The sequence below is a fragment of the Sylvia atricapilla genome, chromosome 4 (assembly GCF_009819655.1).
Source record: "Sylvia atricapilla isolate bSylAtr1 chromosome 4, bSylAtr1.pri, whole genome shotgun sequence".
NCBI lineage: Eukaryota > Metazoa > Chordata > Aves > Passeriformes > Sylviidae > Sylvia > Sylvia atricapilla.
The window spans coordinates 28,503,984-28,527,098 of record NC_089143.1 but is presented as its reverse complement, the minus strand read 5'-3'; the positions used below and the strand labels follow the sequence as shown (position 1 = coordinate 28,527,098).

Below are 23,115 nucleotides of genomic sequence, written 5' to 3'. Positions count from 1 at the left end.
GCTCTGCTGTGTTGTCATGACCGCGCTTTTAGCAGGCGAGGAGGTGCTACTGCTCAGTTCATCCATTTCCTCTGCAGTTGCCACACTGGAAAAGGAGTAGGGACAAGATTACAGGGCTGCTAGGTCTTTTGCTCTGTAGAAGGGGCCCTGGAGAGATGAAGTCATCGCGAAGTTCTTTTTATGGAGAAGTGGAGGTTTGGCCTGTTTCCTGGGGGAGAAGAAAGGAAGGGCTTTCCATTGCAGCATGCAGGTGTTGGAGGATACACGCCTCTGCACTTGCTCCTGGATTCGTGCTTGCTCCAGCTCCGTGCCTGCACTCTGGCTTCACCGGAGTGAGGCACAAAAAAACCCAGCCTAAAATTGTTAGTTCTTTCTGCATATTCTCTGCTGCAATTCTGAGGATGAATCCTCCTTCACATCCATCCTCTCTCTGCCCAGCTTGTACCCTGCCAGGCTCATTGCAGCTGATTTATTTATCTTCTGAAAAGAGCAGGTTTGGCAGTAGAAGCTCTGCAACACATTATTAACCAGAGACTGGATCCTGTATTGTCTTTTGCAAAGAACAAACTTGGCTCAGAGTGAGTTTTAGCAGGTTAAAACAGAAAAAAAAGCCTCCAAAAATCTATTAGAAGGACAGTTTTCTATGTGGTGTTTATATATCAGTTTCAATCCTAATTTATTAGTATAAGATTTGGAGTGGGAAAAACTGCTTAAAATCTAACACATCTAACTTGATCTAACTTACAGAACTAAGACTCTGACTTCAATGGTGTTATATTTCTGACATGGATGAGTATGGGTTCAACTATACCACATGCATATATTAACAGAAGTAGAAAAGAAGTTACTCATTAGCCTACAAATAAATTACAGTAATAAATATTCTGAGCATCTGACTGTACACTTTGCATCCATTTCAGTGGATGAACTTGAAATGCCGAAAGGGGAGAAGTGGGCCACAGGAGGTGAAGTTACAAGTATGGGCTCTGCCTGCAGACCTGCTCTGGGCAGGTACTTCTGCTTTTCCTGGAAGTACTTAAAACAGTCTCTGCTCCTGAACAAGTGTTTATTTCACCCTTTTACCAACCTTTTGGCAGACTGGTAATTAGTGGTGAAATTTTTCATCCTTGCAGATCAGCCATGTGGAAAGAAACACATTTTTGAAAAGAACCACATCATCACAGCTTTTAATTAAGTAATAGTAATTTTATAAATTTGATTTTATGATGCTGCTGATAAAGGAATGTCTTCAAAACAAATTACTCTTTCATAATCTGTTAAATTTGTTTTTAAATGGTAGAGGCCATTGGTTGTGTGTGGTATGACCCAGTAACAGTGCTGATATTTAATCCATTAGCTTACACTTTCCAAAATTGATGGAAGAATAATTGAAACCTTTTAGGAACCCTTTAAGGAAGAGCTGTACTCCCTACAAATACTAATGGGGCAAACACAGAAATTAATTTTGCCAGCAATGAAATGAGCCAATTTGCTTAAGTGACTGTCTAAATGCACTGTTGTTAAATTGGTAGCTGTAAAAAAAACATCCAAGTGTGTTCTATAGTACCCAGAATTAAAATGCAGGGGATATATGAAACAGGAAAGACCATTTGTCACCTTGGCTATTCTGTCCACCTGAAGTATTGTAAATAAGCCCAGGAAAGGATTCCTGGGGAGGCATGGCCAGTGAGAGGCTTGCCTGTTGGCAAAGCAGGGTGAAGGTGCCCCAAGTTCACAATTCCTTTCTTTCATTTTGCATGAGAGGCATAAACTGTGGTTACACAGGATTTATGGCATTGGAAGGGTCTGTGCAGTATGGATGTTTAAGATGTAATTTTGGTGAAGGTGAAGCACTGACTGAGAACCTTCTGCTGCTTACTGGTAAAATCGTTACCTAAAGGTGTTAGTGAGTGGGTTCTGTGCCAGAGCCTCTGGGTCCCAGAGCCAAAGGAATGGTTCATAGTCTGTGAGATGCATTTTACTGTATTATACAGATTCATTTGTACACACATACATGGCGCTTGCTACGTTCTGTAGCACACGGAGTATTGTGTTGTATCATTATCTCGTTATAATATAAATACAATTTTTTATACCTTTTTGTTGTGTTACTCAGGTTTTTTTTTAAACTTTCATCACTTGTTTTTTGTGCATAGTGTTTCTTCTCTTTGCAGTTCTTTACATATTGCAAATCTTTACATGTCAGCTTATTTCATGTCAGCTATTTCATAAAGAGCTCACTGACTTTTAGCAATTCAAATTAATAGCATGGTATGAAGATTGGGGTGCTACTTAGAGTTCTTTTACACACACTGGCCCATTGAAACCCCAACACTCATTAATCTTATTTGTCTCTAACCACGGGTGCTGTATAAATTTCCACTATTACATTTCTGAAGACAAACTAACCTGTTTGCAAAGTGCAAATTGAAATGCATTAGTGTCTGTTCTAAGTAATTATACTTGAAATCATTTCAGCTCTGTACAAGACAGAGAAAAAAGCATTAGAAGGCAGCCTACAAGTTCTGCATGTTTATTTTGTCAAATATGAAAGTCACATCACAAGTGATGTGCAGCCAGACAAAACCGAGCATTTTAACTGATGAGAGATGAGAGGAGGGACAGAGCTGAAATCCTTCTGTGAATTACACTGTCTACTCTCAGCTGCAGTCTGTGGCATCCCCTGGTTTGTGTTTCAGTTTGTCACGCATGTTGGTCTTAAATACAGTGATTTCTTAAAAATACAGAAATAGTAGTTTTATGTTGAAATCATGGCCAGTAGCTAGTTGATATGTTTATATTTGATTTGAATAAGCTAAACTGACGAATCAGTACAATACTCATGTGCGAATCATAGTAAACTAATTTTTCTATCACAGTTTTCTTTGAAATTAACATTATCACAAAATAAACATAAAATACAATCTAGCACTTAATAACTTAGTACAAATTAATCTCCAACAGAAAAAGACCCGCTATAATAAAATCTTAGCAGTGCTGTACTTTATGACAGCACCAGTTTTCTCAGCACAAGAATTGCATTGGGTAAAAAAATTATTATAAATGTGGTGGCACTATTTTTGTAAGTCTCGTACAGTTTATGATCTGTACAGCTTTGTTTATGACATTTGTCATATTATACCATTTGTTTATAAGAAAAATAAGTTTCTTTATTTTGCTAATGATGGATGTTTCAAATGTAATACTAAACATCCAGAAGCTTGCCTTGCCTATCAGGATGAAAACTGGGGTTTTCATTCAAAACAGGGTCAGGAGAGTAAACAAACAATTTGGGAAAAAAGAAAATGTCCCTTTGAGCATTATATGTTTAAATACATTAGGAATAGTAGCCCAAACATGTAGGAGCTTCTTGTATATTTATGGTACTGAATCCTACAAAGCTGAAGGAAACTAATCACTCTGACCTGCTTTTCTGGGAATACAAAGTCTCAGAATGAAATCTACCAGTCCTCTGGAGAGAAGGTACATGTGCTTGGCAAAGAAAACAGGCTGGTGCCAAATTCCTGTCTTCTGACTTTGTAATAATAAAAGTTCACATGGCAGTTCAAAAGTTGTGCTTAATCCAGAATACAAATTTGCTTAAAGCAATGACTTACAGTTTAGGGCAGGGTGTTTCCAAAGAGTGATTGTTGCTCCAACAAACTGCAGCAGGACCTTGCAGTCCTGCTGCAGTGAGCAGATGTGTAGTATGATGCAAAATCAAAAAGCTTCTGTATAGTTACAGTTCACCAGCTAAAAGCCTATTTCTTGCCTCCTCTGTGTTGATTTTTTTTTTCCCCCAAACCAAACCATAACCAAAACGAACCCCTAAAGCAGTAACAAGCAAAGGACTCTGAGTTTTTCTTCTGACAGATGTATCCCAGTGGGAGGGAGGGCTTAGACTGGGCAGCTGCAATGCCTACGTGGTGGCACTGCACTCCTTGGCTGTTAGTTACAGCCTCTGATGATGGGTAACTGAGAGCTCCTCTCTGAGGTGTCAGGCACAATGATGTCATATTTTGCAGTGGAACAAACATAACATGGTATGGATGGAATACTGCAGAGCTTGCAGACAACCTTCCAGAAATATTTATGCCTTAATCTGCTGGAATTCACCATAAAATGGCTTGTAAAGGCAATATGCTATCTAAGCAGCCTCTCCAGTTCTAGGAAACAGATGTAAAAACAACTGCTCCTAGAATGGAAAAAAGGGGTAAGGTAAACCTTAATTATGTTTTGGCAGAACACAACCAAAAAAAAAAAAAAAAAAAAAAAAAAAAAAAAAAAAAAAAAAGCATCAGAGGAAAACAATCTCGATGCAAAAGGAGTTGCAAAAGCAAATGCTGAAGCACATGGGTCTGAAGTTGGGTGGGAAAGGGGCTGTCAGAAATGCTGACAATATGTTTGTAGAAGGCTGTTGTTTAATCTCTGCCCTAAGAGCTGATTGATGGTCTAACAGATGAAAATTTGTTTCTCTTTAGAGGCTTGTTCTTTCAAAACGAGAATTTTAAGTGCACAGTGTTCTGACCTGAAATATTTCAATTCTAGCCTGAATTCCTATGCCAGCGGGGATTATGAGATCATGTTGTCTCTCAACTCCTCTTTTGTCCATCTGTTCCCCTCCTCCTTTCCTTGATAACTTCTGAACCTTCTGGCTAATTTTCACCAAATTTGACAAAGCAGAGATAGAATGGAGCCTGCATTTAATAATCCATGATGAAAACTTCCATGGAAATTCCATGTCTGGGTAGAAAGAAATAAAGAAAATAAATTATTTCCTGCATTGAATATGGCTAAATTGAGCTCTTCCCTGTTTTCAAGTGGTGGCCACTGGCCAGCATGGACATAGCTCCAAACCTGCTACAGAATGAGCATGTAGTGCTGCTTTCCCAGGTAAACAGATGGGGACATAGGTTTTGGGAAAGGCCACAAAGGAGGTGAGACATCATAGCTGTGTGAGTCTGGAAAGCGGCAGTGGGACCAGTCACACAGGAAACTGAAGACATGAATTACAGCAATCCAGGCAGACAATTTGATAGACAAAAGACAAGCAAACTTTTACGAGATGTATTTGTGGACTTCACTGGACAGCAGAATTTTAGGAATGTTTCTAGGTGTTTAAAATTGGCTTTTATACAGGCATTTTTTTCATGAGTAACACTGATATTTATTTAAAAAAACAAACCCCAAACCACAGCACCGAGAAGCACAAGTCTGCAAAATACCACTGTAGGAGAAGTTGATTTTGGTGCAAGTAACCGACTGAACTGAAACAGCAGAGCATTATGAAATAAGCTGGTGAATGCTTTTGTTCCTTCCCTGTTGGACAGACACAATGCACTCTATCTGCAAGATGATTTGAAAACTTCAGCCAGCCTAAATTGCAGCTGCAGATCAAGCTGTAATCTGATGGAGAGGAATTCAACACTACAGCCCTTTTTGTCCATAAGAACTCACTGCTAGGTCAGGGTTTCGTCTAAAAATGTCTTGCGCAGACCACATTACACCAGAAATCAACATTCTGCACTTTGCAAGTGATACAGGTGCTGATTTTGATCAAGTAAACCTAATGTGAGCTTGCCTTAGCTGTGCTAAGATGCAAGGTTGCTCATTTCCCTGTGTTGGTTCATTTCAACAATTGCATCAAGTGAGATTAGAGAAGCTGCACATTTAGGACGAGCAGTGGGAGGGCTCAACCACCCACATACGGACTGGGTCAATGCTTCATCTGGGTGAAATGCAGAGATAACATTTCTGGATACAGTAAATTATATCTTTTTAGAATAACTGGCCCTATGAACCACAACAAAAAGAAATGCCATTCTGAATTTAGTTTTCAGCAGTGCAGAGGATCTAATTCAAGAGCTATTAGTGGGTGAGCTACTCAATAGCTATTAGTAATAGCTGCTCACAACATAATTAAACTTAACACTAAGGTGAATGCAAGACAAATAAAACAAACAGATACTCAATTTTAAGAAAATGACCTATGCAAAAACGTGGAAAAATGCCCAAAAAACTCCCCCCAAAACCAAAATACAACAACAACAACAACCACCCCCCCCCCAAAACCCCCAACCCTAAATGAGCAGTTCCAAACCAAGAAGCCTGCAAACACCCAGAAGGCTTAAAAATATAGTTCCAGAAGCCAAGGTAAAATGTCTGACATAAATAGAAAAACATGGCATAAACCTCCTCCCGTTGCATGATTTCATGAGAAATTTAAGGAGGCTATTGCAAGGCACATGGGGAAGCCCAGGAAAATGTGGCATGTGAAATGTAAAGAGGAAGTGAAGACAGCTAAACTCAAGGAGTGGTTGATAAAGGATGCTCCGAGTGTTAGTGACAAGCTTATTTGCTTGTCTAAGAACCAGCCTTTGCAATGCAGAGGTCCCACAACCTATGTCGAGAGCTTTCTGGTAACTTCATGGGCAGCAGCAGCAAAAAAAGCCAAGAAAACAGAGAGCATTGTAAGGAAGGCACTGGAAATGAGGATTCCATCGAAAACCTTGGTACACCCATGCCCTGAGGACTCTGCGCAGTCTTGTGTCTGCGCCCTGAGCAAGGCACAGGTATGCTGTAAAAGGTTCAGAGGAAGATGCTGGGAACAATGTGCAGAATGGAGCACTGGGTCTACAGAGGCCAAATTTTGGGACTCTCCAAACTGGAGAGGACAAAGCTGAACAAAACGCTCTGGTGGTTTGTAAATTGCCATGAACACTACATGCAGCAGTAAGGTAATAGTAAGGTACAAACAGTAAAGAGGTGGCAGTGACCAAATCCTGAAATGCTAGTGCCAAGAATCATTTCACGGGTTTTAGAGAGAGCTACACAACAATTAGGAAAATGTCTTTTCAAAAAACATTTAATGATGTAATAATGGGACGTTGCCTTGTGAAGTTATGTGTCAGCACGCTCAAAAAGGCACCAGGCAAATCCAGAGACATAAAGCCCATCAATTACCGAAAGGACTAAGCAAGGATGGGAACCAGCAACACTGCGTACGGAAGGCGAAGTGCCCGCCGCTAGCCATGTCTCGGCTTCAAGGAAACTAGCGGGCACAGCGGTCAAAGCTGGGCGACATCAACTGCTCCCAGGTCTCCCCATCCTCCCCCTCCCGTGTGCTGGGCAGGGGAAACGGGGAGCAAGAGCCGCGGAGAGCTGAAAGGAGGCGCCTGAGGGGGCTGAGGCCAAGGGACGAGAGGAGCGCACCGCGGCAGACCGCCCTGAGGGGAAACGCGGCCGCGCCGTGGGAGCTCCGCCCACATGACGTCACCGCCCCGCGGGCGGGCCGCGAGGCGGAATGCTGTGCGCGTGCGCGCGCAAGCGCGGTGGGCGGAGCAGGGCGGGGACACCGAGCGCGCGGCGGGCGGTTCGAGCTGTGGGCGCTTCCCGCGCCTTCCCTGAACTTCCACTCAGCCTTCCCTGGGTCTTCTTTCACCCCTCCCTCGGCCTTCCTGCTGCCGCCCTTCACCCTCTCTAGGCCTCCTTTCAGCTCTCCCTTAGCCTCCCCTCCGCCTTCCCGCCGCTTTCGCTTAGCCTTCTCTGAGGCTTCCTTCAGCTTTCCCGCCATTTCCCGCCTCGCTCCTCTCCCCTCGAGCCGCCGCTGCGGAGCGCTGGGGTGAGTATGGAGCTGTGCTGCGGGCTCGGGACTCGCTCCCGGCGGGACGGGATTAGCCGCCGTCACCGCCTTCCCGCTCCCCTCCGACCTCTCGTCCCGGCCGGGGTCGCTGTGTGGCTGGAGGCAGCGGCTGCCCCGGGGCGGGACGTGGCCCTTGAGGGCCCCACTTGTGCGGCCCGCGCGGGGACGGGCATCGCGGGTGCTCCCTCAGGCTCCGGGAGTTGTTAGTGGTGCTTGATGGCTGTGGCAGTGCGGTGGTGGCCCAGCTTGCCCGCGCACAGGGCTGTGTCGGGGACTGTTATTTCACACAATCAGTAAGGTCGGAAGGTACCTTTGGAGACCATCCAGTCTAACCCCCCTGCAGGGTCACCTGGAGCAGGTTACCCAGGAACGCGTCCACGTAGTTTTGGAATGTCTCCAGAGATGGAGATTTCACCACCTCTCCCGGCAGCCTGTTCCAGTGCCTTGCTACCCTTAACATAAAGTTCTTCCTCGTGTTGAAGTCAAATTTCTTGTGTTCTAGTTTATGGCCATTACTCCTTGTCAGTGGGCACCACTGAAAAGAGTGTGGCAGCATCCTGTTGGCACCCATATTTATGTCTTTTGAGGACAGCCCTTTTAAGCACGGAGGACAGAGGCCGCTTGGGCTGCTGCCCTGTGACACGAAACTCGTGCGACAGTCTGTGTCATCTGCAGTCTCTGAGCTAAGTCTTAGAGCTGAGTCAAGATGAGCTAAGTCAGATGGGGAACTTAAGAGGAAAGGCTTTACTTGTTCAGCGCTCCAGGCTTGCTGGCAGAGTGGGGTTCTCTGGTGAAATGTATGTTTTAGAAACAAAGTATTAAGTAATATCAAACTAAAAAAACATCCCTTAGTATTAATAAAGTATTGCAGACAAGGCCTCCTGATTGTAAATAACTTATCATATATCCTTTGCTATCTGTTACACACATTTTAGGATTCCAAAGCTGATTATTTGTCTGCTAGGAAACAGAAAAGCAGCAAACTCCCTTTTCTTGTAAGTTTTGAATGTTTTCACAAGAGTATTTTTTCACTGATCTTAATTTTATTTTTTTTAATTGATAAAAAAAGCTCCAGTTTTATGGTGAGGTATTTATATGTTAAAGTATTTCTTGTTCCGTTTTTCAGAGGAAACTTTAAAACAAGGATTTAGAAGACAAGATTCTGCTTGCTGTTGAGGTAAAAAAAACCCTTATAGCCAAGGTCTTAAAGTGGTGTAACATCACCGTAGTTTTGGTTTTAGAACAAACTGAAAACCATGATCATTTTGGAAGATTTAAAATAATTGTGTGTGATTTTTTAAATGAATGGAAAACTGTGTAAGGAAAATCACTTTTGCAGGCCAATGAATTGCTCAATATTAACACCTTTGCTTTTAAATTAATGATACTATACTGTTTTCATAATAGGTTTATGTGAATTAAGGAAAACCATAAGTGCTTGCAATGATCTGGGATGTAATTGATACAAAAATATGTCCTGATTTGATCAACAAAAGATATTAAGATATCTGAAATTAAAATTGGTTTCTATTATTTGAATAGCAATTTTAATCCAAAACAGCATTCAAGTTGTTGTTTTTTTTTGGTGATCTGACACTGCCTTTTTCCTGTACAGACACTTTCTATTAAAATACTGAATATTCATTTTAAATGGCAAAAAAAAAAAAGCTGGAATAATACCCCAGATTTTTTAATGTATTTGGATCTTTTTTGCTTACAAAAATATTTTTATCATGAGCTGTGGAAAGGATTTTGTGGGAACTCTTAAAAAAATTGGATATCCAAAGGCTGATGAGCTTAATGGAGACGATTTTGACTGGATGTTTGAGTCTTCAGAAGGCAAATCATTTTTGGAGTGGTTTTGTGGAAACATAAATAAGCAGCATGTGGTATCTGAAGAAGAACTGGAAGATTTTGATAATCTTCCCAAGTGTGACAAGCCTGTTTTGGAAGGAAATGCACTGGATGAAGTCCTTAAAACCTTGGAGCCCATGGGTTCCAGTAGCCAAGAGGAGGACAGGGAAGAAGAGGAAGAAGTGAAGAAATTAGAGGATGAGCTTCAAACTCTTCAGAAGTTAAAAAACCTTCAAATTCATCGACATAATCAACTTCAGCTGTTGGTTAGTACAAACAGCCACGTGTTACAAACATTCCAAAGCAGAGAGGAAGAAGCACGTAAAGATTGGAAAAAAGGCCTGGAGGTGTTTACTGCAGCAAAAAATAAACTTGACAATGAACTGCAGTCTCTTATAGCTGCAGTGAAGAAATTTGTCTCTTTCTTCACTACTTCAGATGCAGAACAAGGGTCTGATGCACATCCAGTGTTTTTTTCCCAACTGTCTTTGGACAGATATTTGTCTCTGGAAGAACAAAGCACTGCAGCACTTACATCACACATAAAGAAGGGTTTCTATAAAGGTATGTCTGAATGCACTGAAAATTCACATGAAGGCAGCCTTAAACTTGAAGATTTAATCAAGCAAATCCCTTTTGATGAGGCTAATGAAGTTTGTGAAGAGAGGCAAGAGATAGCCAGGCTCCAGGCAGCGTATATTTGTGGTCAGAACCAGCTAATTCAGCTGCAAGCTGAGGAGGAGGGCATGAATTCAGCTATCAAGTGTGCAGAGAGCTTGCTGCAGTCCTCGGACAAGGTAAGGCACAAAAGGTGATAGAAGGTACTGGAGTTTTAAAGAGGCAAGTTCCACTGGATCTAGTGAAAGGAATTGCTGAGTTACTTATTTCAGTTATTTTTATGCAGTGAAATTGCACTTTTATGAAGTTTTGGTCCTGCTCACAAAACTGCTCTTGTGAATATCTTCAGTCTCCATAGTTAGAAATTCTTCAGTGTGGTAGAGTACCTTTAACTTTATTTGCCAGTATTACTACCTATAAAATCCTAGAATTTGTAGTACCTTTCTAGTTTGGTTTAACTTTGAATCGTCAAATTAGAACTGGCTCGCTGTACTATAAACAGAATCTTAGCTTTGGTTGCAATTTTGTGGTATCAAGGAGCCAATATAATAAATATATTCCTGTTTATATTGTGTAGCATAAGCTTAAAAAGTTTTAGTTCACTGACTCTGGAAACCCAAGTATTTGTACCAGATAAATGCATCTGCTGGTTGAAGCTGCAGAAGTCTCTCAAGTGAGTGACAGGCAGATGTGGCTAGTGGAATTTGTGAAGAAATCATGATGAAAGGAAAGGTATTTGCTTATGCCAGTCGTGGACTACCTTGAGGCATCATGTCAGTTTGTGTATTTTCATTTATGGATGACTAGTATATAGGACTTGATTGATTAGGGTAATTTGAAAAAGATTGATTCTGCCAGCAGTGTTGATCTGACTGAATATAAAAAAATCATGTCTGCTTGTGAGATTTCAGTTAGGCATGCTTGAAATAGGTGCTAGGTAAAATGCAGCTCTTTCATTTTTAACAGAATAAACTGTTTCCTGACCCTGTGATAGAATGAAATGACTTTTTACTCAGATATATTTATTATCTACTGTTCTTGTAAGTTTTGAATGTTTTCACAAGGGTTTTTTTTTCATCTGTATTTGCATTATTTTGTAAAGTTCTGGAAAACTACTTGTGGAGTTTTCATTTAATTTTGTCACTAAATTTAACATCAATACATGAATCTCATATAAACTGAAGAAATGTTTAGGAGGTGGCTTGGCAGGAACCATGAAAAATTCACAAATTTTTTGTTTTATGCAGGATATTGGACAACAGGAGAACGTTGATGCTAAAATATCTAGTTTAAGTGCTGAAATTTCAGCAATTAAACAAGATATAGCTCAGATAAATAATGAAGAGCTACTTCCCCTTCTTAAGAAGAATGCGCAACTTTTGACGGCACCAGTGGTGAAAGAATACTTAGATCACCAAATAGCTCGGCAGGACTGTTATGCTGCAAGTCAAGATAAAATAGGTAGGCATTTGATAAGACAGAAAACATCATTTGAACTTATTCAGCTGGCCTGTGAAATGGAGATGAAGAAACACCAGGAGATTGGCTGCCAACTTGAGAATTTGGTAGAATCTCTGAAGCAAAGCACTGATGAGTTGCAGCAGAGACTACGGGTGATAGCTGAACGAACTGAACAGGCAAAGCCAAGGAACACTATAAGTTCAGAGGATGGTTTATCTTGCAGGCAAGTATTATAGTCACTGTTGAACTTGGATTTTGTTGAAATAAGATTGGGGAGATGAAGGCTCAGGCAAGATAAGCCTTGCCTGCTGCCAAGTTCTTTCTTACTTGCTGTAGCTAATTAGAATTTTGGATTTTCAAGAACCGAAGCCTTCAAGATGTGAAACTTGTTTCTTCCTTGTCCTTTGAAATTCTCTTCAGGTTTGCTGAAGGAAAAAGCTGTTCAATTATCAGTCTTTCTAATATTGCTGAAACATTCCTAATTAATATCTGTAACATGAAGAATGTTTAAACCCAAGCCTGTGTTATCTAACACCTCCTGATACTCCAGAGGTATAGATGTTAATAGCCGTGGTTTCCCCGGTTGTATGCACGGCCTCATCAGCTGAGCCAGCAAAAACCCCTCGTGTGGTAGGAGAGAGGAATGACTCCTTCAGGCTATGAAATGCGTTTAGCTCAGTTTTACTGCTTGATTTGTCATCTGGTTTGAGTGTCCTGGCACCCAGGTAGCAGTCTGCTTTTTCACCATCTAAATAATTAAGTCTCCTTAAAGTTCAGGTAATACAGTTAAGAATGTGTGCTGTGCTGCTCTACTATCAAGACTAAACCTTTTGATGAGCTATATTGTGTAATTATAGGTGTGTTACTGTCTGACTTTTTCTCCTTCTTTAGGATGGTGCCTTAAGTGTTTGGTTTGTTTTAATAATTGATAAGTGATAGTTGAGTATGGTTTGGCACAGTGGATAACTGGAAGAATTAAGCAGCATTAATTTTACTCCTGTTGTATGTTTGTGTCAGCTTGTTACATTTTTGTTCGGGTTTATTATAAAGTCTCCAAGTCACTGAGTGGTTCCACTTTAATTTTTTTTTTATTTTAGAAAAAGGGAAGGGAAGTTAAAAAAATTAAACTTTATAGGGTTTGTAAACAGAAGACACTTGAAACACATTTAGTTACTTCTGAAATATGGCTCCTGCTCCTAATAAAGGCAGTCTGACTTTATATTAGGGATTAGCTCCTGAAGATTTTGTTATGCAGAGGTGGTAGTAACGTTTGGACTATGTAATGTTGTTGGTAATTGTATTAGGCCCATTCCTGATGCAGTGTAAGTATACAGTTTGCTATAGTGTGTGATGCTGTTTTTGCATGACTTGTAACTAATTGGAGGATTTCTTAGCAGTCTCTTCATAGATAGAAAACAGGAAATACTTCTGTAAACTTGAAAATGTTACAAAGATTGTTCTTGTTTCTCATTGGCTGTTGAAATCTACTTTCATTCAGCGCTTAAAAAAATCTGTCTTACTTTGCAGTCCTTGAAGTAACAGGAAATAGTTGCCAAAAGCACACTGTCAGCTTCTATTTGCATTCATGATACTTGCTAACTGTTAGTTTAGTATTTCATTGCTGCTAGTTTGATAGTGAAATATTTTGGATTCCTATTAATCACTACTGTGTATAGATAGAATCCTGAAATCAGTGGGATCTGGAGCAATGTTGTAAAAGTCCCCTCAGCAGTACTTAACCTTACTTGTCTTTTGACTTCTCACCACATACATGTTCTCTTAACTAATGATGATAGAGTGCTTAGGAAAGTTAAAATATTTGTGTGTCTAACTTCACTTGTTACAGGCTGTATCAGCTCCTGGAAGGAGGAAGTAAAAAACAACAATTGTTTAAAACATACAAAAGCCTGGAGCAGATGGCTCAGAAGTTAAAGCAGGACTGTGCTACAGTACAAGATCAGCTGGCAGCATCTGCTCAGGAGCAGTCTCTCCTGTTGTCCAACCTGGAAAAGGATGTGGATGCCCTTCATGGTGCTCTCTATTGTGGAACAAATCAGATACAGCTCCGGGGTCCAGTAAGCCCTTCATGACTTTTTTCAAATAACTACATTGTGTGTCATATTCTTTTACTGATAAAAAGCGTAGTGTGAATCCTCTAGACTGGCAAACTGTCCCCATTTTCAGCAACAAATTTATTAGCATTATGATGATGGATGCTGAACGTTTATATTGTTCTTGGCAAGTGCTGAATTTTTGTAAATGCTGTCTGGTAATAATTGTTTTGTTTCTGAGCAAACGGTTGTATCTAACTGAATTTTTTTCAAAGGCATGTGCAGTCCTGTGTTCCTGTAAGCTTGTGGTGTGGGAGATCCCTTGTCTGGCTAGGGTGTCACTGGAAAACTCATATAAGTTGCTCTTCAATTCATATGGGCTCTCTCCTCTGTTACTTCAAAGACCCCAGTAGTACAGTTTGGCCTCTTAAAAGCCTGGCCATGGGTGGGGCATTTGGACAAACTAAAAATACCAGAATTTTGAAGGACAGTAGTAGTAGGATAATCCAGCTACACAGCTCTCGGATGTTATGTTTAGGACATCTTTTAAATGGGAACAGAGTTTGTTAAATGCACCTTGTTATGGTTTTTAAATCATTGTAGATACCTCAGAAATGCATCAAGGGAAATCTGTTATATAATACTTTCTTGGTTAATTACATAAAAATATATTTAACATTCATCTGTCAAATGAATTTGTAACATATAGAACAGTTTTTATTTAAAAATGAAACAGTAATTGGAACAGTATGTATTTAGGGATTGCACATTATTAAATCAAATACCTTCCCATTGATTTAAGTTACTTCTTAAAATATGATATCTTGTTCTACTGCTACTGTTTCTCAGAAAAAGTATTTCCTTTAATAAGGGAATAATGTGCCAGTAGATGATTAGTCTGCTTATACTGAACTATCATAAGAATGCCAGTTGGGAAAGTTGTAGCTAGTATTTAATGATTTAATTGTAAATTGATTTGGCTTTTTGTTTCCTTTTAAGATTTGACTAGCAGTGAAGACTTATAATTGATAGAAAATTTCATTTTCTCTCTAAGTCAGGTTCAGATTTTTATGGTTTGAACTCGTCTGGTCAACAAGTAAATGAAATTACATTTGCATAATGCAATATGAGTTCTGTTACATGGAGCTCAAAAATCACATAAATTGAATGGAATCCCTAATTATGTTTGTTTCTGGGTTTTTGTGATTACTTTTTGATTACAAATAAGTGGTTTCCCACAGCAAAGAACCTTTTATATTTCTAGTTCAGCTAGTTTATTAAAAATAGAAAAGTAATAAATTTTTGCCTTTCATTTTTTGTTAGGAACTTACTGAGCAGTTTCACCAACTGCAAGTGGATTTACATGAATTAAGTCGTCTCCTTAAGGATCTGGTTGCTGATCTGAAGTCGAAGAGAAGCTTTTTAGAGTCCAATAGACTGCATCAGATGGAAAGAGACTTGTATGTGTATTTTTTCAAAGATGAAGAGCACTTGAAAGAGATGGTGGAGAAGCTTGAGCAGCAGTCTCAGGCTAAAGCCAGTGGTCTGAAAGATGAGAATTTCACAACCAGTGGAGTTCTTAATGTCTAAACAGCAATGTACTCTTAAAGAAGGAAAATGTTCATGTAAACTGCTTATGAGTTTGTGGAATAATAAGCATTAGCTTGTCAAGGCTGACACTTACCTGTCACTGCAGTGGATCTTAACTGCCATGTTACCAGCTGGGATTGTGTGCTGCTTTATGGCTTCTGCCTGCTGAATTCAATCTCAGTGTTGTCAGGACTCTTGGATATGAAGTAACTAACTGTTGGTTATTCAGAAGAAGTATGTTGAGGCTGCTCTTCTGTTGGCCTCTGTGTTCATTTCTACTGCACACAACATAGCATCCATAGGAGCGTGTCATACCCTTGAGTTAAGTCTTTTTGCGTACTAAGAACTTCTGAGTGAACTGCAGAATAAATGTGGAGAAGGCATTCCACATTTTGGAGCAAGAATGTAATGTGCTCATAGTGAAGAGGAGAGTTCTCAAAGGCAGCAGATATTCCATGATTGTTTCCCTTACAGGTCTTCTAAGAAGGCTTGGTTTTGTTAGAAATGTGTTGGAATATGTACCAGAATTTGTTTTAACTACCGAGACCATCTGTTTTAGGACCATTCCAATATCTCTTAATTTAACTTATGGCCCATCTTCTCCATTGAAACCTGTCCATACTTACACTGGGCTTATCAGTGAACAACAATTTTAAATTTATCTTTTGTACTTCTGAGTTTGCCTTATAATTTATAATGATAGGCATTTCAATTCAGAGTACTGATGCTTTCATGCTTGTGCTTTCATGTGCATTGTTAGCCTGTTTATCAACATTTTATATAGCTTCCTAATATACCAATGGAACTAAATAGGCTTTTATAATATGATAACTTCCAGTCTTCTGTATTTTTATGGGATCAGCTGTGCTTGCTTTCAAGCACCGTACGTATTGATAAAGGTTAGTATATTACTTTAAATTTGGTAACAGTAGTCTTAAAACTATTCTGATGGCAGACTTTTAACTTCTGTGTGATTATAACTTATTTTGAAATGTGTAAATTTTTTTTTTTTAGCTTACTGGTTGGGTGTCTTTATGTTTGGATTTCATGCTGCTTAACTCTATACTTTGTGTTTATTATTAAATGCCAAACTCTGTCAATTCAGTTCAGTGTGGTTAATATTTATGGTGTATCTGTGTGGGGTTTTTCTAGGCTTGTTCTCAGGCATGGTGTCTTGTTTATATTTAGTCTGATGGGCTCTCATTTTGATCTGCCCCTGGGGCTGTGACTGCTGCTTCCCAGCCTGAGAAGTCAGGAAGCACTTTAACCCTGTGTAGGAAAGAAGTGTTGCTCTTAGTCATGGAATTCAGGAGGAGTTGAATGCAGGGAAGGATTGTACTTCTGACTGCTGGAGTGTCAGGGCAAAGAAAGCCATTTCACCTCTCACCCTTTCTTTTGCGTGCTTATTACTTAGAACTAGATAGATATAGCCAGTGCTAATGCAGTGTGATGGTTGTTCCTCTTTGAATTGGATGCAAATATTTGTACTTGTAAGTATTAAAAGTTGCAATGTACTTGTGGTCTTAACCCAAGAAAAGTATTTCCATATAGGCAAGATAAACTGTTGTTTGCTGATGGTTGAGTTTGACAGTCTGCACTGGATCTAGTGGGAGAAGACCAGAATAACAGGAATTCAGTTACCCACTTGTATAGGAAAAAATTGAGTCAACAGCAGGTTTTGGTACAATGATTGATTTTTACAGCTTGCATCCTTTTAAGTATTTTTTTTAAATGTTGGATATGTCTCTTATGTTTGTGTCAAGTTTTACATGTTCTTGTGGTCTAACTGTAAAACAAGAAGTAGTCACTGTGGACACTGTTACTTGTGATTCTCCACTGTGTGTTGTACCTAGGGATTCTCCAAGTATTTAGTAGGTATTACAGAATATGGGCAGGTCAGCTGGAAAACTAGCTCCTTATCAGAAAAGGATAACATTTACAACAATATCTGGGGTCAAAGCTTGTAGAGACTAATGATGTTGCTGACCAGTTCCTTAAATTGACAAGCTGTAGTAGCTATTTTAAAGTTACCAGTATATAGCAGTATTTGAGTGCATCAGTTATACAAAATTTAAGAAATTAGAGGTCTTTTATTATTTCTGAAACAGCACAAAACTAATGGCTGTATATTGTGATAGTAATGCTTGTTTCTTTAATCTTGTGTTGCCTTAATTTTGGCAATTACTTGAAAGTCAATTGTGTTTTTTGTGATAAATTCAAGCACTAGTAACAGTAAATGTATGCACATGCTAGATACAGACTAGTTTAAAGATGCTGTGAGGGGAAAAGTATCTCAGACATACAGACTTGTTTTATTTGTCAGATTATTTTTTTTTTTTAGTTCAAGTTAGCTGTACTTAGGACTTCTGATTTTTTAATCAGTGTATTAAAACACTATTTTAAAGAAGTTAATTTATAAAAATTGTTACATTTTTATTTCCCTTACAATACTGATAGGCATTCTGGGAGCAAATGTAATTTTCCATTGAGAATGAGTGGCTGAATATGTTCACTATAGTTTGTCTTTAATTTCAGCAGAATATAAGTGAGGGTTACTCATGGCCCTGATTCATTAATAATTTGTGTGTTCTGTGTTTAGGTTTAGTTTTAAAAATGGAGCGGTACATAGGATGTGAGATTTCTAAAGTGCCTTTATCTGATATTGCTCAGAGGATTATGACAGCTTTGCAGTCTATTCCTGTAGAAGCTCAAACTAACAGAGAAAATAACCAGAGTGAGTAAATCTTAGCCTATTTGTGTTTTTCTGTTGAAAAATTGAAACATAACAATATCAAACTTCTAGTCTCTGTTTTTAAATAGAGGAGAAGAAAAGGTGAGATTACAGGTTTAGAAAAGGAATTAAGCTGTAACTGACATTTGCTGAGACTTTTCTGATTCAGAAATGTTATGTGAATGCAAGGAATGGTACCACCAATATAATTTTTATTCTTTCTGTTCCTGCTATGTGGTACAGAACTATATGGGAATTTCAAACTGTTACTTAAGTACTATAATGTCAATAATTAGATGCATACTTTAACTTGATTCTGGACTAGATATTTAAAGATCACTGAAAGGTACTAGGAATTAACAGGAAACTGTGAGCTCTCCAGGCTCATGTCTGTCTTTAAAACACATATTTATTAGCAGTGTGCTCCTTGGGAAATTCTAGGGGGAAGAGTTACAAAAGTCCCAGTGAAAGACCAAATTAGGTAATGCTAAAAGTGCCTCAGCAGATCTAGAACATTATGGATAGGGAGGTTTTGCAAGGTTCAGATATTATTCTTGGTTCTGTGCAAGTCACAGTCAAATTGTGGCTCTGGAAAGAAGTAGGAAGTTAAGAGTTTTACTTAATTTCAGTTGTCTGTTTTCTCCTGAGAACTAGATTCTGGAATATTATCTGATCAATGGGTTTTAAATTTAATATTTATTCCTGTGCACATTGTGGTTTTTGCTGGCACTGTTTTATAATATTTATGGTTCAGACTCCTCTTTCAGTACAGTATTGGATCAGTGGAGCCTGGTGGTGTAGCAGTGACAAAGGTAATAGTTCATCACTGTGTAAATCAGTGATACACATTTAAACAAATGTGAGCTGAGTTAATTTTGCAATGTTACATTGTATGTAATGGGACCAAAACCCAGATGATTTAAAAGAAAATTTGTTCTCTTTCTAGCCTCAGTTTGATATTTTAACTTCTTTTGCTATCTTGTTATTGCCTATACATATGTATTTATATGTGTGTGTGTATATATATATACACATATAACTTTAGTGTGGGTCTGTAAAAAAGAAGTTTGTCTCTCTTAAAAAAATGAAAACAACTGCAAACCTTTGATGTTAGTCAGACTGCATTGAACTGTATTTTATAGATAGATTTTTAAATCTTTAATTCTACTTAATGGAAAAAATGTTTGTCTTTAGAAGGTAAATATTGGGCTCAAATAGAAGAAATATCTGCAGTGTTGACCTAGTTGGTGAAATTTTGTGGTTATCCTGGCAGTGGAGCTCGAATCTTTCCATCAAGCCATGAGGAGCTGGAAGGCAAGGGCAGGTTTCTGCTGCCATCTGGTGATACTTTGTCATAATTCAGAAACTGAAAGTTGCAGATCTCTTCAATAGCCGTCATACTGATTATTGTGTGCCGGAGGAGAGATATGTAATCCTCATTGTCTTCTCTGGGGATTGGATTTGTGAAGGAAAACCGTCTAGCTGTGAAACAATTAAAAGCACTGAATGTAAACTCAGATACTATCATTCTTAATTTATTATCTCATTGTAGAAAGTGTTGAAAAAAACTAGAGGTTAAAATGTTTGAAGCTACAAACACAGCTGTGCCATATTGGCTGTTCTAACAGCTTAGGTTAGAAGTTTGAGCTGGAGCTAAATGTCTGATTATACACTTACACTGACATGCAGAAATAAGCTTATTTTCTTTTCTAGAGAGAGGTCTTGATTTGCCCAGACAAGTTTTTTTTTAAGCAGTTCTAGTCAGTTTAAATAGATCACCTTATACTTTGTTTGATGTTGGTCAACACCATTGTTGTTTCAGAAAGTGTCTTGCTGCTGATAATGCAATTCATAGCTGACAGCAGCAGTTTAGTGTTGTACTCAGGGCAGGGGGACACTATGTACTCTATGGGGGGGGACAAAATACATACTTTGCCCATGAGGTGTCTTTTGGCTGGGCAATAAGATAATTGAGACATAAAAGAGTCCTAACTAATTGCAAATTCTGGAGAGACCTGCACTTACGGGGGGTTCTCCTTTTCCCTGTTCGTCTTTCTGTACCCACTGAGATAATTACTGCAAGCATGTTACTCCTGGCTCCTTCATTCCAGGCTTAACTTGCTTCTCCTCTTCTTGGGGCTTCTGGGGACAGTGTTAGGCAGAAAAGAAATGTGTGTCCTAATGGTTTCACTTGCCGTGGTGTGAGTCTAAGGTGTATTTGCAAAGCCTTGTTGGAACTGCAGCATCTGTGCTTTCAGAGCCATGGGCTAAAGGTCTCTGGAGTTCAATGGGGGCCTAGACTCCCAGCTGTGCTGAGCTCTGTGTCAGACCCAGCACTGGTGGCTGGCCTGCTTCTCGTGGTTCTGGTGTTGCCTTATCTTCCTGTCAGTTTGTCAGGTCTGAATTCTCCTTGCTCTCTCTTACCTGGTTTTAAAATGCCTGTTCTGTTGCAAAATAAAACAATGTGGAAAAAATTATCCCCTGCAGGTGAAACATGGTCAGTTTGTAAAACATGATATGCTAAACTCAAATACAAAAAATGCTTTGTAGAACAAAGGTTTTGTGGAATACTGCTGCTAAATTCCAAGAAAACAGTTAAGCTGTGTAAAGTTTCTAGAGTTTGGGTTTTTCTTTTTTTTTTTTCCCTTCTTGCTCATACCCCCAAGTTTACTATAACCAAAATGACTTGTGTTTTCTTGAAAAAGGGAAATTCACATAATTATGGAATTATAGTAATGCTTCCTCTGAATACCATGGAAAATGTTTTTCTGCTTTGTAGTGAACTTGAAGTATGTTTTTCTTAATGGTGACAAAGCAGTCTTTTGCATATGCATGTTTTGGAACCTCCAGGACCCTTTTAAGCATAAATACTAACTTGATCCTAGCTTGATAAATGGTTGTTGAGGGAAATTTTTTTGCAATTCTTTCAGGTTTGGTAAAAGTGTCAGTCATATAACGCTGTATAAAACCTAAGTTATATGGGCTGTTTGCAGATTAATTTGTATTATAAATTGTTTTTTCTTTTTTAAAGGTATAGAGAAGACAAAGGAGAATAAACTAGGTGATAAGGATGCACATATGAGAAATGAAAAGGCAAGCATTTTGTAAGATTGAAAACCACTAAAAGCAGTCTTTTTGTAGCAGGTTTGAAGCTATAGATTTGTTCTTTCATAACAAGCCTTATCATGATATATTTTATACAGTCATAGTTCAGGTAACTTCCTCTGTCTTATTTTACACTTTGCCTATTTATACCTATGAGAGTCTGGGCCAAACTTCTGTTCCTTTTTCACAGGTAGTTGGTCTTTTAAGACAGATTGGTCAGAAATGAGGTTGCCACATTCAGACAGTCACCAGAGTTTAGAAATGTTCACAGACTCCTGTCAGTGAACAATCATAAAGTGAGCTGATTCATATGAAAAATTACTTTGTATTAGGAAGCTTAATTTTGGTCTTTAATCATCTCTGAATTTGGTTTGATATGCACGTGAGTGAGTGCCAGTGCAAGAGTGGGAACAGGTAGCTGTGGCTGCCCCAGCTCAGGCTTTGCTTGTTAAATCCATTGAGTTGATTGATGCGTTGCAGATGCTGTAACTAATCCTAGCTGCAAATTTCACAGCCTTCTTTACTCTTGACTCTGGTGCACGTTGCACACTTCAATTCCATTCAAGTTGCTCAGAGTTCAGAAAACGGATGCCTTGTGTGGAATGAGATAGTTGCCTGCAAATTACACTGGCTCACAGGTGCTCATGCAGCTGTGGGTGCAAATGGAGAGGAGTGGAACCCCTTTCTGTAATGATGACACTCTAATTTTGACTGACTGCATCTAGTGAGATCTTCCTATATTGACATAAATTATGAAACTACGTCCTGGGAGTCATTTTCTCTACTTCCAGCCATGTCATTATTTCTAATAGAAGATCATTTCTTCACGGAAGCTGCTGTTTCTCTCTGTGGTTAATTGTAGTTCCAGCTGTATTATTCTGACTTGATAATTAAATTGCTTTGTTTGTATTACTTGAACCTTTAAAAGAGAATTGCTTATTCCTGGATCTATAATTACTAGAGTGTCCTAATTTAAATTCTGCTCTGTTAAATGCTAAAACTGTTTGCAGTTTGACTGAAGAATACACTTGAGTGAATTAGTTGTCTTTCTACAGCTCTTAAACATTTGGCCCTTCTGTGAAAAGATTTTTCCCCTTCTGATAACTTTATAGTGCCCACCTTTTGATTAGCATTGTGTAAGTTCATTAATTTGTCTTCATTCAGAACAGCCACTATTCCTTTTGGTAGTAGCAGAAGCTGAATTAGCTTCCTTTTCCTGTTTACTTAGAACCTTGTAATTGTACTTTTGCTGTAGAGTTGATCCTTTGAAGAATGATCTGAAGCAGTCTTAAGCCTTATTAATCACTTGACTCTATACTTCTAAGGTTTGGGAATATGGGAACTGGGTTGAGGAATATTATGGAATCCCCCCAAAAAAAGCCTCAGACTTACTGGCTTTGTAATTCTGGCTTGCTCAGTCAGTACAGATGGGATGGAGGTGGACAGTAGCCTTTGATGAATGAAAACTCTCATCTTGGGGACTGGAGGGAGCCTTGCACAGCAGGACCTTGTGGTTCTTTTGAAGTGAGGAGGTCTCAGTTTTTGCAGTGGTAATGACAGCAAATGAACTGAATGAGACTGCACTAGAAGAGACCGAAATACAGTAACTATGAGAGACTTCAGTTACTTTCCAGTGGAGTAAATGAGTATTAAGCTGAAAATCAGGAGACAACTGCTTTGTGGAACAGTTGGAGAACTCACGAGAGAAAATTGGTTTTATTTGATTCTGTGTGAGATCAGGTGCAAAATCTTCCCTGCTGACAGGTGCTCTTACAGAGGCTATAATCTTTTTGGAGGCATTGAAAGATAGGCAAGGCAGTAATGCTTAATTTTCAAAAAGAAAACTACATAAAATTGAAGAAGCTTTTAAAAGAAATTATATGGAATTGTCCTCCAAACACAGAAAATTTGTAGTTAGTATAGGGATTTATTCAAAGCAGAATATTGAAAATTTGAAATGAATACTAAATTGTGTCTGGAAAAAGTAGTATGGCTAAGAGACAGTAGGGAAGACGCTACTAAAAAATGTCATCATGCAAAAATGCGAACTTAGCAGAATTTGT

The 23,115-nt window shown here is 39.0% G+C and overlaps 2 protein-coding genes across 5 annotated transcripts in view; both read left to right on the top strand.

The window, feature by feature from the left end:
* Window positions 1-7,394: 7,394 nt before the first annotated feature.
* Window positions 7,395-16,320, top strand: HAUS3 (HAUS augmin like complex subunit 3). Of its 4 annotated transcripts, XM_066317376.1 has the most exons (6): window positions 7,395-7,621; window positions 8,769-8,819; window positions 9,258-10,293; window positions 11,362-11,798; window positions 13,422-13,650; window positions 14,950-16,320. In XM_066317376.1, exons 3-6 carry the CDS (start codon window positions 9,376-9,378, stop codon window positions 15,214-15,216), a joined length of 1,851 nt encoding a protein of 616 aa, XP_066173473.1. In that variant the 5' UTR covers window positions 7,395-7,621; window positions 8,769-8,819; window positions 9,258-9,375; the 3' UTR covers window positions 15,217-16,320. The 4 variants fall into 4 exon arrangements, with proteins under 4 accessions (XP_066173473.1, XP_066173471.1, XP_066173474.1 ...); XM_066317374.1 differs by having other exon boundaries at window positions 8,769-10,293; XM_066317377.1 differs by lacking the exon at window positions 7,395-7,621 and adding an exon at window positions 8,583-8,637 and having other exon boundaries at window positions 8,769-10,293.
* A 1,128-nt stretch (window positions 16,321-17,448) lies between these two features.
* The window catches only part of POLN (DNA polymerase nu), an 88,282-nt gene continuing 82,615 nt past the window's right edge, over window positions 17,449-23,115 (top strand). The window contains exons 1-2 of the mRNA XM_066316798.1: window positions 17,449-17,950; window positions 20,979-21,040. Of these exons, the coding sequence (XP_066172895.1) occupies window positions 17,830-17,950; window positions 20,979-21,040 (183 nt within the window). The 5' untranslated portion in view covers window positions 17,449-17,829. The remainder of the gene's footprint in view (window positions 17,951-20,978; window positions 21,041-23,115) is intronic.